This window comes from Alosa alosa, chromosome 14 (assembly GCF_017589495.1).
Source record: "Alosa alosa isolate M-15738 ecotype Scorff River chromosome 14, AALO_Geno_1.1, whole genome shotgun sequence".
Lineage (NCBI taxonomy): Eukaryota > Metazoa > Chordata > Actinopteri > Clupeiformes > Clupeidae > Alosa > Alosa alosa.
In genome coordinates, this window is record NC_063202.1 from 17,424,175 (window position 1) to 17,439,796 (window position 15,622).

Below are 15,622 nucleotides of genomic sequence, written 5' to 3' on the forward strand. Positions count from 1 at the left end.
TGTAAAATAAAGTGTTATCAAGGAAAGGACACAATTACAAGCAAACCTACACATACCACTCTAGACTAGATCAGAGGTTCTCTCAACCTTTTTGGGGCACCAAAACACCCACTAATGGTTACTGATGATGATGCATGTCAAACACATTCATCTATACAGGCTGTTCATTTGTATACATTTCCCCTATAGTGTTTACAAACGGAGACCATGGCAAGCTCACATGATGTAGCCTGAGCTGTGTAATAAATCTGTAGCCTATTAGGCTATTTTATAACAACCAATGTATGACTACCTAAAACTGTTTAAGGTTAATTTAAGATCAGTCATTGATGCATTTAAAAATGTCCCTCTAGCCTATTTCATAAGCCTGTCACGGTACACCTCATTTGATTTTTCAGTTCGTGTATCAACATGCCCGCATGATGACACAGAAGTCAAGTTAAGCATGAGGGAGAACACTGCAATAAATTGTTGAAAGACATCAATTCTCATCTGATGGACATGTCAAAAATGCCAAAAATGTCATGCCCCAGTAAATGTCAAAACAAACTGAAAGATTGAATGTGTACTTAGGAAAAACAGGTGTTCCTGAGGCACGGGCAATGCAAGTGCAGAAATTATATTTTACTACATTTTCCAAGATCACCGCTCACTGCAGTCCTCTGATGAGCATCTCCTGTCAACCATCCATTAACACTGAGGTCACTCACAGTCAAGACTTTTTCCGTTGGTGGTTCCTGGTTGGAGGAAAGAGTTGCCGAGTGCTCTGCGTTCTTGTGGTAATTTCGGGACATAGCGTTTATAAAGACTCGGCCGTTGTGCCTGGTAGTTTGTATGTTTATGGTTTTTGTTTATGAAAACTAATTTTTCCCCATTGTTGACAATTGATAATAAAAAGTGCTGTGGCCCTCTGCTGATATTTACGGACATGCACGAAAAAAAAGCAGGATTCATTCGTCTAGACCGGACGCCACTTAGTCATTTCTTACACTTCTAATCCGACTCAGAACACATAAGAATGATCAAAAAACATGATTGAAATTCCACGACTGATTTATAGCAGTATTCATGGGCCTTGTAATTATCTGAACTGCACCAAATGGGGCCAGTTATACGTGAGTTAGTCCAGAAATGACAACGTACCGTGAAGGATTTTAACTACTGGCCCGCTGGTATCCGGTGTATGATGATACAGTATGAAGAGCACACCTACAGATAAATAACTGCTCACAAACACTGGCCTTTCAGCACAACTGCAAACCCAGTAGGTGGATATTAAACAACTAAATTCTCCAAAGGAAAATGGTATTAGATGGCATCATTATGGGTTTTTCAAGAAAAACACAAAACACTTCAGTTGTGTGTATACACAAAAGTTTATTTCATTACATAATTGAACATTTCTTTAAAAGTGAAACACTTTAGAAGCAAGCATAAATTCTTCCAGGCTGAAAGAGAAATCACTCATTGCAGACAGCGATAACTTAGAAAACCACAATCCCTTACAAGTCCACAGTTGTCCCAAGACCTACCCATTCCCATGTTGGCATATTCCAGCTACCAAATCCATTAAGAATTCTGTCAGCTTCAGCAAACAGACAAAAAAAATGGCCGCCTTAGTCCATTGATGATCTCCAAAATGGCGGCCCTGTACACTTCCAGTCCTCATAGCTCCTCCCCTTCCACAGTTTAGTCGTGTGTGTGTGTGTGTGTGTGTGTGTGTGATCGATCAGGTAGAGGTCCTTTACACAAAGGTGATGCGTGTATGAGCCTGATTGACCTGCCAGACGTTGAGCTCCTCGTACTCGTCCAGTGCAGACTGGAACTGTGCTGGGGTGAAGCCGCGCGTCACGCACCTCTGCTTCGGCCTCCCCGAGCTTCACCACGCCGCCGGTGCCACCTCGTCCGCCGACACCCTCGCCCGCCAGCTCGCGCACCAGGGAGAAGATCACGTCAGCAGGCCTCTGGGTCCTGCACAGACAAGACGGAGACAGAAAAAAAACATTAAGCATATGAGAAGATGGAGATATATCAGCTGTCAAACTATGTTATATAATTGCATGCCGCTGAAGATTTTTTTATTTTACACCGTCACTTGTTCTGTTGTCAACAATCCTCTTTGGCACTATTGCTATTTATTGGGGGAATACCGACAAAGAAACAGAGTACCAAGTTAGATAACCACATATGCCAAAAATCCATCCCAAGAGGGGGTGGTAGACTGGACTTTGTAAGCCATGGTGAATTCACAGGTGACAAACAACCACATGGGTGAAAAGCAGATTGAATTTCATTTTCCATTTCACCACCCCTCCTCATAGTGATCACTTAGATGTCCATATTGGAAGTGCACTTTGGACAGACAGATAGGTACTTTTATTCATCCCGAGGGAATTTTTTTTACATAAGACACAATGTGCTGGTAAAGCGTTATATATCCGCTCGGATAAAGTTGCATCGTCTGGTGTGAGGTGAGCGTCTGGAGAGGGCCATGGCTGCGAAGGACGGCGCTGGAGGGGCAGAGCAGACAGGCCCCAGCGTTTTACGGGCTCCATCACCTACGCCTCCTGTCGTGTGAGCCGAGTCGGCCGTAAAAACAACCTGGAATTTTAACACTTCCTCATCGGTCATTACTGAGCGCCCCTAGCACACGGGGAGGGGAGCCGTGGAAACGAGGGTGAAGGGAGATTTTTTGGGGGGCAACAGATCATAAACACATCTGTGAGGAGTCTAAGGACACCAGGTCCAAAGAGAAGGGACGACGGAGACAAGGCGACAGAGGGGAGGGGGTCCACTGGGAAAGAAACCCATTACAGACTAAATGTGGAAACAGGAGCCGAGTAGCCATGAGATGACCATCACACAAAGAGATCATAAAAACCAAGAAAAAAGGAAGGAAAAGCCTCCCTAACAAGGCACTCTACATTAAAATGTCTTCATTGAATGGACATGCCCTAAATGAACAGATTAAAAATGCCCATGCATAGTGGTGCATGCCTTCAGGACACGACAACACAAGTGGAGGAAGGTACATACCTGGTGCAGTTAAAACAAACATGTCCATTCAAAAAAGACAAAAGGTGCCTTTGTAGACTTTCCCTTTTGACCCTCTTCCCTTGACACCAAAACAGCAACTGATTAAACACAACAAACTGCTTTGCATAGTGGTCTTCTGCTTACAAAAAAAAAGAGGCAGATTTCCTTTGCCCAATCAGTATTAGACACCAAGCAGCTAGTGAATCTACCTCACAACACTGTGGGTTAATCCAGGACTAGGGCTTAATCCAAGTACGAGGCACTGTGCTTGTGGGTTTGACCCAAACTCCAACTATAGCCTCCACGCCAGTAGCGCATCTCACCTGGTTGTGGATGACTTGTCGGCCTGCAGGGAGTCCTTGGACATCTCCATGAGACGCATGGCCTCGTTCACATCCTCCTTCTCCACCATGTCCACCAGACGCAGACGAGCCTGCGGGGAGAACGTCACAAGAGGTCAAGACACGGCTCATGTCTCTACCTCACACACACACACACACACACACGAGCACTAAGATTGTCAGGCAAAAGTACTAGACCTTAACATGACCAGTTCAAAGACAATGTTACAGACAAAACTACTATAGTTTGCGAATGACATTGCACATTTCCTGGAAAAGCCTTGCAAAGCCCGGGGGGGGTTTTACATCTAATTAACAAATCAGCCATCCACCGCCGAACTGTGCCGGCACTGTCAGACCGAGACAAGTGCAATGCCCAATGAAATGGCCGGCAATTGCCCAAGTCTCCGCCTCTCAACACCAGCTAGACTCTCCACTGGCTGAAGTGTGACAAACAGTCTTCGCCGTGCTTGGTTTCCAAATCCTCCAAGACAGTCCTGCCATCTTCAGAAGGTGTCATCCTAACCTAGAGCACATTTCAACTTTGACACATACACGGCGGTATTGGTTGAACAGAGGTAGTCATGGGCACAGTCAGTTTTGCATGGGTTTGCACAGCGGCACCAACGCACTCAGGCTGACTGCCCACCCTGCAAAGCTGACTGGAGCCATGGCATGTGGACACACACACACACGATAACCTTCAGGCTATGGAAATTAAACAGCAGCTTTTTATGAAGGTGCATTCAAACTCCTGTACATGAGGCACAAAGTAAACTATGTTCCTGAGTCCTGGACAGGATGCTGGGGGCTTCCAGTGTGAGTAACCACACGCTGCCCCCCTGTGGTCAGTCAGTGTAGCATCTGGCACCAAGTGCGTTGTGAAGTGCTGCTTCTGCAGTAGGTATGTGAATCCTCTACCTGCACAAACAGCACTTTTAACACCCAGGGGCAGGATCTCACCACCTCGTCCATGGTTCTCATGCAGGTTTCCTCTCGGTAGGAAAAGCAGATAAAAGCAGGCATGTTATGCAATCATTTACCAGTTAAGAGACACAAAAACAAATATAATGCAAGAGTGAGTGCCTATGACAAGGAGACTGGGAACATTTAAATGGTTTTCACTGGACTCCATTAATATATTTAATTATTTCAATTATTTCCAACGTGATGTCAGTACTGTGCATTACGGCTGCATATGAAAGAAGTGCTCACACTGCGGTAGGCTGGGTATGGCCACTACCTGCACTGTAAGCACTTTACCACAGACAGCCTGCGGTTTCACCTCTTCTCACCCCACCCCAGTCCTCCAACTGCAGCCCAGAGGAGAAGCCCATCACTATCGGCACACCCGGCCACACCAGCAGCAGATGGGCCAGGCCCTCCAGCTGCGACCAACAAAATGTTGAGCTGTCCAACACTGGGAACCAGACACATAGTAGCCCCCAGAGGTGAGGTAGAGTGCAGGAAATGAAACACCTGAAGGTTGCCCTGAGTGCTGAGTTACATACAAGTCAGCACAATTACACCCATGTCATTTTCTATCTTCCTGAGGGTCTAGAAGCAATACTCATTTTTGACAATAAAAGTCTATATGGCATCACAAGTTGGATCACACATTTTTCAGCTGGTTCGGATCCAGCGATCCAATTGTCCCCACTGGGATAGAATCTCCCTTCCTCGCTCTGTTTATGAAAGAATGACGACAGTCTTATATTTTCAGCGTTTGTCAGTGGTTCTGGGTAATTTAGGGGTCTCACCAGAGCAGTGGAGAGGCGCAGGATGGAGAGCAGTGTACGGGCGGAGGTGAAGGTGGTGTCCTTGCTGACGCGAGCCTCCTTCCTCATCTCCACATACGCTGCTGTGATGTAATCAGCCAATGCCTCGGGGACCACTGGCTGCCGGTTCTTGCACTTGGAGATGTAACGCCTGGAGAACAGATGGGATTGGACAGTTGCTTACTTCTCAGAAGCACTAAGGCTACTTTCACAGAACTTTACATAGCTTCTCTTTAAAGATAAGATAAGATGGCCCGAACACACTGCTGTCCCCCCTTTATTCCTGTTCCATATAATATACCCATCCCTACCCCACCACTGACATGCCTGCTCCATATAATATACCCATCTCTACCCCACCACTAGCCCCTGGCTGCTCACCTCATGAGCTTCATGTCGATGGGGGTGAAGTGAGTGGGCGGCTGCCGGCAGTGCTGGTGCACGTAGGTGATGTGCTGAGCCAACCGCAGATCGGCATCAGCGTCGGGCTTGTCCTGGATCAGCCACAGCAGGTCAAAACGTGACAGCAGTGCTGCGGGGAGCTGGATGTTCTGCTCGATGGTCTTGCGGGGGTTGTAGCGCCCGTACGCAGGGTTGGCCGCTGCCAGGATGGAGCAGCGGGCATTCAGAGAGGTCATGATGCCAGCCTAGGGCACAAAGAAAGAGGGAGAAGCCAATTATAGTATATGGCAGAATCTCAATATGCCTCCTAAGGTCTGAGCCATGAACCCTCAAAGACTGACAAGTGATTGGAGTTGGAGAGGCTGTAAGGGCTCAAAATGCTAATAAAAGGACTGCGAAAGCACCCGTGACATATTAAGTTCATAACACCAAAAACATGTTGCAAACATGTTTCATGGCAGTTGTTTACTGATGTTCTCATGCTTCCAGCCTCCCTTTGGGTATAAGTAAGTGTATATATATATATATATATATATATATATATATATATATATATATATATATATACACACTCTTTTGATCCCGTGAGGGAAATTTGGTCTCTGCATTTATCCCAATCCGTGAATTAGTGAAACACACTCAGCACACAGTGAGGTGAAGCACACACTAATGAGCTGCCTGCAACAACAGCGGCGCTCGGGGAGCAGTGAGGGGTTAGGTGCCTTGCTCAAGGACACAGCTGTGCCTACTGGTCGGGGTTCGAACCGGCAACCCTCCGGTTACAAGTCCGAAGCGCTAACCAGTAGGCTGCCCCCATTAAATTGCTGCAGTGAGCAGGAATCGAACCCTGGTCTCCTGCATCATACTTGTTACTTACTGTGCTACATTCCTGTCAACAGGGTAACCCTGTGATCAAAGTCACAAAGATATGATTTGTTGGTAATTCCCTTGGGTAAAGTCTGCATAAACAGAGACTCAAGTGAGTAGTCATGCACTTCACAATTTCAGCGGGGCAGCCTTTGGAATTAATCGGGAACACCCGTAATCAAAGTCGCTCAGTATGTTAGTGTGGACATTAGGATTGAGCCTACGAGTCTAGGAAATCATGGAGACTGTTCCGTCATCTTCATCTGGTTACCTTGGCAATGGAGATGGTCTGCTGTTCCATGACCTCATGGATGGCTGTACGGTCGGCGTCGGCCATCTTGTCAAACTCATCAATGCAGCACACTCCCAGGTCAGCCAGCACCAGAGCGCCACCCTCTAGGGTCATCTCCCCGGTGATGGGGTCACGCATCACAGCGGCCGTGAGACCAACGCCAGAAGAGCCCCGTCCAGTCGTGTACTGACCTGAGAACAGGTGAGGAGGGAGAAGCTCATCATCAGCATTTCCTCCAATTCCCACCACACCACTGTCACTCAGAACTTGTAAATATGGGGCTGTGATAGTGTAGTGGCTAAGGAGCTGGGCTAGCGCTTGTGGCCTTGATCAAGGCACTTAACCCCCGAGTTGTTGAGGACAATGGCCCATGTAATATAATTATGTTTGGGAACGTACGCACATCAAATTAAGGTGCAGGAGCCAAAAGACAAAAGATCCAAAGTAAAAAAGAAGGTCGGCACACTTGTTCAGTTTGCTTTGATTTATTCGATCCCCAAAGTGACGTTTCGAGCACGTCGGCTCTTCATCAGACTTGTACAAAGACCAGGACCATTTTAAATAGGTCATAGGTCACCATATGTAAGTTCCTTTGGATTATTTACATCATTTGTAGTTAATAGTCGTTATACGACGAAGGTAATAACTCACATTAGTTAGAGAGCCTTTGCACACATACTTCCAAGCAAATACCCAAACAACAGTGCAGAGAGAGAGGGGGATTGAGCACTGTACTTACTGCGTGGAGCGAGGCGATCGATGTAGGACAGCAGCTGAGACTTGGCCACTCCAGGGTCTCCCATGAGGCAGATGTTGATGTTGCCTGAGACAGAAGCAGAGGAAACAAATGGATATGAACAAAAGGTAAACTCGCATAATGATTTCACATCAGATTAAAAAGGACTTGTGGGCAACACCGCACAATCACAAAACACCTCATAACACATCATGAACTAGTTATTAAATTGAAAGCATTTATAAAACACTGAAAGCAATACAAAACCTACTGCCCTAGTTTAGAATCCTTGCTAAAGGGCCGTTACCACCAAGAACGATAACTAGAACGATTACCGACAGTGAGAAATCGACGATATCGTTCATGTCATTATTATAGTTTGTGTGGACGTTGTCATTCATAGTAGCTAGAGCAATTCTGTTGTGCCGTTATCATTCTAGTTATCGTTCTGGGTGTGAACCAAGAGTGCATGTCCCCCTTACCTCTGATCTTCATGCCACGCGGGGCCTGTTGAACTCCTCCGACCAGCAGCAGCAGCAGCGCCTTCTTCACATCCTCATGCCCGTAGATCTCAGGGGCGATGGAGCCAGCTAGCTTCTCGTAGAAATCTTCCTCTGTACCAGATAGGGATGTGCCCATTTAGACCAATGATTGACACAGCACTGCCATTATAATGCCATCTTTTTCAGTTCAATTGTCCATACATAACCCATGTATTCATATTTTCCATGTTACATTTCCCGTCTCAGTGCACTGGATCAGATGCTTTTTTAATTCATATGTTGGTCTGTTTATGACTCCTATGTTTGTGTGTGGCTATTTTGTTTTGAATCTACGATCTTCCTTGTCACCAGTCATGTCTCCATTCCCCACTAGGGAACCACCCACGCCACACTTTGAGAACCACTGGTCTAGTGCGAGTGCTAAGCCTCAGATTGCTTCTGCATGCCCCAGTGCAGTGTTGGTTGACTATGGCCTGGGTTCCCTCACCTGTGATCTGGCGCAGCTCTTCCTCACTCAGGTCCTGCATCCCCAGCTCATCATCCTCAGTCTTGTTCATTAGAGTGATGCTGTGGGCCTCCAGGTAGGTCTCCGACAGCAGCCCCTGAGAGTGAGAGTAAGAGAACTGATTTAGCTAAGGACAGAGGGAATGCCTGTGTCTAGTCTATTCCAGTTACACTCTTTTCTGTTTAAAAGGTGCATCAAATCGACAATTTATCATCAGCCCCCCTCATCATTGATCAATCAGAGAAGTTCAGACTCGGCCACGCCACCCCCATCCCGCTGTAAGTGAAGCTCACCTGCACAGCCTGCCTGAAGCCGCTGCGGAGGAGCGGCAGGAATACTCCGGACACAGCCACGTGGTCTCCCGGCTGGGCCACCCTGGTGTTCTCTCCGCGGGCATAAATGGTCATGCTGCGGGGGATGTTCCCCACTGGCACCTGGTCACTCTGGAGGGGGAGGGGAACCACAGGTCAGGGTTAAACACCAATGGACAACACTATACACAGGTAAAAAAAAGTATTTAATAAGTTCCCAGTTTATAGCATTTTATAAGCAGTATGGTCATTTAAATCCCTGTTACATTTTGTGACTTCTCGGTCTACCATCCTATAATTTCCCCATTAATTTTCCTCATTCAATCAAATCTTTATATCACATCAAAAGGGTCCATAGCATTAATTTTGACATCAAAAGGGTCCATAGCGTTAAGAAAATGTATCAAGTGTATAAATACATATACACAGATCCCCACAATGTAATGCCTGACCATTTTACATGGAGTCATCATATTTGCCCAAAATGCACCCTTTAGAAATTTGTAGTTGTATGAGGAAAAGAGATGTGTTTTTACCCCAGAAAAACAAAGACCCTCTCAAGATAAGTGACTGACTAAAGAGATTTAAGGAAAAAAGTAAAGGAAAGTTCTGACAGCTGCGAATTAATTTGCACAAGGTTGTAGCTGCCAGGGGGCATGGCCAAGATGGCTGCTGAGTAGTGTGACTAGCCTATAAGAACTTTGGGAGGGATCCCTTTGATGCATCAAGGCAAACAACTGCACAAGTACTAGCATGAACAAACATACATGTTCCTGTATGCGGAGTTCCTGGAACTTGATGAACTTTGACCCCCTTGTCTGCAGGTAGAGGCGACCGCCGGACTTGTTGGTGACACACTCCTGGCTGGGGCACATGATGAGCGGCATGAAGGTGGGCGACTGGATCTGTTTCCAAACACAGCAGGGGGGAAAGGTCAGTCGGCCAGAGACAAAAACAAACACTCTTTCCGAGATTTGGAGCACACACACTATAGTACATCAGAACATGACCAGTAGGAACCTACAGAGTAAAACTAAATGCTAGATATAAACACTTTAGCTAAACATCTGGATGAAGAGACATTTTTATAAGCAATTACACAATTATATATGGCATAGATTTACTTGTTCCCCAATTACATTAACTAAATAGTTTCTTATCGCTTCAATTCACAGATAAAGCCCCAAGGTACATTATTAAAGATTACCCTAAATCTAGGTGTGGTTCATCACTACTACATGAGACCTAATGTGTCATTTGTCCTTCTTACCGGTTGGTAGGTCTCTGCACCACACTGGTCACAGGTGTAGGTGGCCACGGCCATCATGGGCTTGACCTCCGTGGCACGGGTCACAATACCCCTCACCATCACCAGTTGGCCGATGCTGTCTGCCTTCACGTCACGCACCACCTTGGGCTTGGCTGTGCCAGGGGGCCGGAAGTACAGCTCACTAGAGAGAGCCCAAACATCAATAAGTGTCAGTCAATAAAATGACTTTACTACAGTTACTCTAACGGTAATTACCAGCACTGACACATTAGTAGTACAATAATAGTAACATAATAACACATAGCCAAATACTGACATATTCCAAAAGGTGAAAGACTGTCCTTTGGCCTAAAGACTGTCTTTATACAAAAACAACGTACTTATCTAGAAAACATACAACTGATCAGCAAAAGTTAACGTCACACTCACAATCTCCTCATGAGCTCAGCGGGATACTGGTTCCTGGCGTCACGAGTGTCAGCAGGGTCGCGACCTCTCTGTTCCATCATCAGCCGATGCTCAATGTACACATCCAGGGCATCTTTGGCCACCACCTTCACATGGAATAAAAGCATGCACACACAGAAAGACTGAGCAACCCTTTTTGTGGCAGTACAGAAAGTTTGAAAATAAGTGAGGGAATAATCAGAGATAGAAGAGTGTGCGTGTTTGTGTGTACACAAGCATGAACGCACACACACACACGAGAAAATGAAATCACACACTACCTCTCTCTCCCTGTACTCTGGGAGCAGTTCATGGACAGAGTCTGCAAAGATGGCCGTGTATCGCTTGGCGTTCTCACAGATGCTCTCCACCAGTTCAGGGTCCTCCTCTGCAATGTCGTCGAGCTCCACCACCAGGGCCACCTGCTCTCTGTGAGCCAGGGCCACCTGAAGCAGGGGCAAAAACAAACATTCGCTAAGACCCACCCACGCAAACGAGCATTTTTCAAACAATTCTCTGCATTCTGTGGTGGATGACCATTTTGTTTACAAATTCAGGGTTTACCCAATCAAGGTTATGTAATTCCATGAGTAATGACAATACGATAATCACACTGTCTTACCAACTGGGCTCCATATTTGAAAACCTTCTTTCCATTGTCATCCTCACTGTAGAACTCCTGAAGAAATCGTTTGCACTTGTCTATAAAGAACATGGAAAGTAAAAGGTTAGTGAATGTGGTCACATTTAAAGATAAAAACGAATAGATAACAAATTAAGATGGCCTACATGTTAAAATTACCATGGTCATTGTTCTATGTATTTACACAACAAAATCAATTCACAATGGGCTTAAACACAAATACTGCTAAAGCATGAAAATGTGAATGGGTGTTGCTATGGCACCAAGACGTGCCAGTCTGATCACAGGTTTCTTCCTTGTCAATAATTACATTTCACTAGGTATATAAACCCCCCTCAGTCTCCCTAGCGGGTGTGCCATCATTATGTTTGACAAAAGCCAACAGCGCTGGAGAGCTGTCCACTCACAAACACTGGTCATGTGACCTAACCCCTCCTCCCAGAGGAAGTAACACCACAGTGTCATCAAGTCAAAGACTGATTTACGCCCTCCGAAAACAAACAAGAGGATTTTTCCCCCCCTTGTCTGTTTCCAGGAAAACAAAACAAAAGACACAGTATTCCAGTGCTTTACCAAAACCGTTTCTGTGAAAACATCAATTCAACAACAAAATGGCATTTAAAAAGAACACAACTTTAGATACATTTGCCACTTTTCTATCATAATATTGTCCATGTTGATAAAGTCTCGCTTTTAAGGCGTTTCGATCAAGAGCAGACTTGAATTGCTAGTGTTTGAATACATATACAACGCCATCACCGAGCCCATGGTCCATCTGCTCATTACACCAAATAAGACATTGTCCCTCTCCGACCTCTTTGTTGAGCAACATCGCAGCCGATAATCCCCATGACTCAGTCTTGTTTACAACAAAGCCATACATTGAATTATCAAGATCGTCATAGGCGGTCCACAACGTTCGCAGATGATTAGCCTTTGACAATAAACTGTGTATAAACAACGCAAAATTGATTCGAAACTAAAAATGACAATCGACTTCGCGAACAACGCGATTTCAATACAACCTTCGTTTGAGCTTTGCATACATACCATCAAATGCGCCTGGAAAAGTCCCATCGTGCACGCGACACTTCCCTCTACACTATTCATGTGTTCTTTCGCAGTTTCAGATGCGATTTATAAATGGTATCAACGACACAAGTTTGCGCTCTCTGCTGTTTTTGTAAACAAAGAAGCACATGGCTTTCGAGCCTGGCCACAACTGTACAGACTTACGCTATCCATGCGCATGCAAAATAGTCCCACGTTGTTGTTGTAGTACCTTCTGCAATAAACCAAATACCGCCTTGCTTTAATCCCCACTTGTATATAATAATGATTAAATGTAAACAAAAAAAAACCCTTCGATGCCGGTTCTCTCATTTACACCTGTATCGGACTACATCATAACATACTGAAAAGCGGATGTGAACAAGGCGTTTCAATGCAGCAGTTGCAGCAGCCCTTGGCGAACCACTCCGGACGTAGAGCGTCATTACCCACCCCATCTGCCTTGTCGGACCAACCTATCCCTATTTATTACCATTTTCATTAAAGCAACACAGTTGCAATGCGAGATCTGCCCAACTATTAGTTATGAATCAGATTAGTAAACACATCATTCAAACATAAACTAAAAACGGATCAGAAGTGTGACTTAATGTTAGTGACGCGTCATGGCAGATCGGAAAACAAAGGGTGAGCATGAACATACAAAACGAAAGTTGGCAGAGTTGAACAAGCGAAGCAAGTGCACACGTTTCTATACATTTACCAGACTTATGTAAGTTTAATATAACGAATCCCGGATTGGACATTCGTTTAAGCACTGGAAGGGTGTTTGAAAGAAGAAATTGTAATGTAAAACAACATCGTAAAGCATAACTTACATACCATACAATAACCGCTACTTTTAGGCCTAACCAATTTTATTGGGTGTACACAAAAAAATAGCGATTAACGTAACGTTAGGTCACATTGTTAGGATGGTCATTTAATATCCCTACACAGGAGTGCTAGATGAAACAGTGTGGCAAACACATGTGTAACTTAGTACAAATAAACACAATGTCCATGCATGACTTCAATATCATCCAACGACAACCAAACAGCAGCGAAATATCTTTAACGGTCACCAATTTTCACAGACAAGTTAACAGCGGTGGGTGCTGATGTAGAATGGCCCGACTCTACTCTTGAAAAGACCATGTGGTCTTCGCGCGGAATTCTTTGTCTGAGTTTTCCATCCGGGTATTTTGCACCGTAAAGAAACTTGTCCGAAGCGGTTAGCCAACCCGGCAACTTGTAGCTCCACATTAAGTCATCGTGTTATACCAAATAAGTTAATATGTGCAAGTTTACAAATGCAATGGCTAAATCCCATACAGTTCAAAAGTTCTACACAGTCAACATAAGGCAAGAAGTTATTGTCGATGCTGTGTGAACTTATGTACGTTAATAACTGAACCTTAACGTCAGTAGCCCATTGTTATAATGCACATTAACTTACGGTTTTATGTTTTCCAAGTCATCACGTACGAATTCTAGTAACCAGGCTTACTAACTCCACAACTAAAACAAACTGATTTCAGAGAGTTGAAAGTAGGTCATGGCATAGCTAGCCGAGTAACATTGACGCTAATGTTGCATCGGACTAGTGAGTTAACCTTAAAGCGAACTAGTTCTAATGAATAAAAAGGCCACAAACCCTTCTCAGCCACGTAGTCCTTGGGAGCCATGATTACAGATGAAAACTTGTCACCTCACACGGTTAATGCCTTCTAATGTAAAGTGTCGCAGCACTTCTATAAAGATAAAAGTTTTACAACAATTTGGTTATCCTGGCGATGGGCACACAGTAATTCTTCTTGAAAGAAAGCATGGACGCTGCAAAAACTGGCGCGAGTCTGACTAGCCTCTCAACCAATCATAGTAAGCCATTCGGCTACTATGGGCGCGGTCTCTCTGTGGCGCGAAATGTTGGGTAGTCACATGATCCCATCAACCAATAATATGAGTGTCGGTAACAGCGCGAAAAGTCTCAATGCATGACTGTGCCTTTCTTTTACTGTGCGCAAACACCGAATAATAACTTTAACGTCACTGGCTTATCTAGATGATCAACACTCAGGATAAGTATACGGCAAATATCAAAGCTTGCAATAAACATCTCAGCATATAGACAAGAACTTTCAGTTACTGCTATTTTAAATCGTCCGAGGATATGTGATAGTCTTCATTTACCATTTTCTCTTTATTAATGAACCAATGTTCGCTTGAAGTGGGAATGTAAAACACGGATGAACACTTTAAAGCTGATTAATCAAATTAGCGTTAGCCGAAGTAGGGTTGAATATCGCTGAGCGCTGCCTGTCCTGTACATGAATACTCAATTCTCCATGTCAACATAACAGATGACTAAAAGAGTTTGTTACGATAATTTGTCATCACAAATTTCACACACATTTTTTAGATTATTTTAGTGTTATATAAGATTGTATTGCTAAATAACATATTACTCCATTTTAATGCATTGATCATTTGGTGATAATAGTGCTTCAAGAAGAGGAGTTTCTGTATCACTGAAATTATTGTCCATCCTGTCGTATTGGGAAATTTGCCCCATCCCCTCAATATCAGGACATTTTCTTTTTTCTCTTCAGTGGTGGGAAATTCACCTGCTGAAGTTTGTGAGTAGTTGACCTTACTGACAAGCAATTTTGTTTTGTACACACTATCAAACAAAACGCCTTCATTTCACCTCTTGGAAATGACTTACTGTTTCCCTTAAAAGCCTTCTATAATGAAGTAGTTTCTAAGTAGAAATGTCCATAGATTAAGGTTGATTAAGAAGTTAAGTCCACTCTATCATCATCTGCCCTGTTGGAAATCAGACAGGTTGGACATTTACCTGACAGGGTGAATCTGAACTAGATGTACCGCAGAGCGGTACAAAATATGACCGCCGCCCAGTCCAGCACATTTTTTCCACAAAAATAAATCACGCTGAAAGGCCTATATGATTCTTACTGTCTCGCTAAATTGCATTATCCACACTCAATTCTCACTGGTATCTGCTAGACAACAAGTACCAAAACATGATTAGTTCATAGATTTCACATGTAAATTTCATTTTATACAACCCCACCCCCATCTTGCCTGTTCATAATTCTGAGAAATTATTGTGTGCATGTGTGCGTGTACATGTTTATGTTTATGTGTGTGTGTGTGTGTGTGTGTGTGCGTGCTTGTGTGTGTGCCTGTGTTTGTGCATGTGCATGCATGCGTACATATGTAGATAGATAGATAGATAGATAGATACTTTATTGATCCCCAGGGGAAATTCAAGGTCATTCAAATTCATGTCTACTGTGTGAGTATGTGTCATACGTATGATTACTGTGAATGTATGTGTGTGCGTCTGTTTATGCACATGGAATGGGTTAAGATGACCCCTGGAGGCAAACATACGGAAAAAATTGGTCATCCTAG

General features: G+C 44.3%; 1 protein-coding gene across 1 annotated transcript; it reads right to left on the reverse strand.

Annotated features, from left to right (window-relative positions):
* Positions 1–1,615: 1,615 nt before the first annotated feature.
* LOC125307574 (DNA replication licensing factor mcm7-like) lies at positions 1,616–14,021 on the reverse strand. Its single transcript, XM_048263618.1, is given in 16 exon segments — positions 1,616–1,861; positions 1,863–1,971; positions 3,360–3,469; positions 5,138–5,306; positions 5,537–5,802; positions 6,696–6,907; positions 7,456–7,539; positions 7,935–8,066; positions 8,443–8,557; positions 8,754–8,903; positions 9,539–9,676; positions 10,042–10,222; positions 10,471–10,595; positions 10,770–10,934; positions 11,111–11,190; positions 13,839–14,021. Coding segments are annotated over 16 exon segments (2,184 nt in total). The 5' UTR covers positions 13,870–14,021; the 3' UTR covers positions 1,616–1,744.
* Between the last annotated feature and the right edge of the window lie 1,601 nt (positions 14,022–15,622).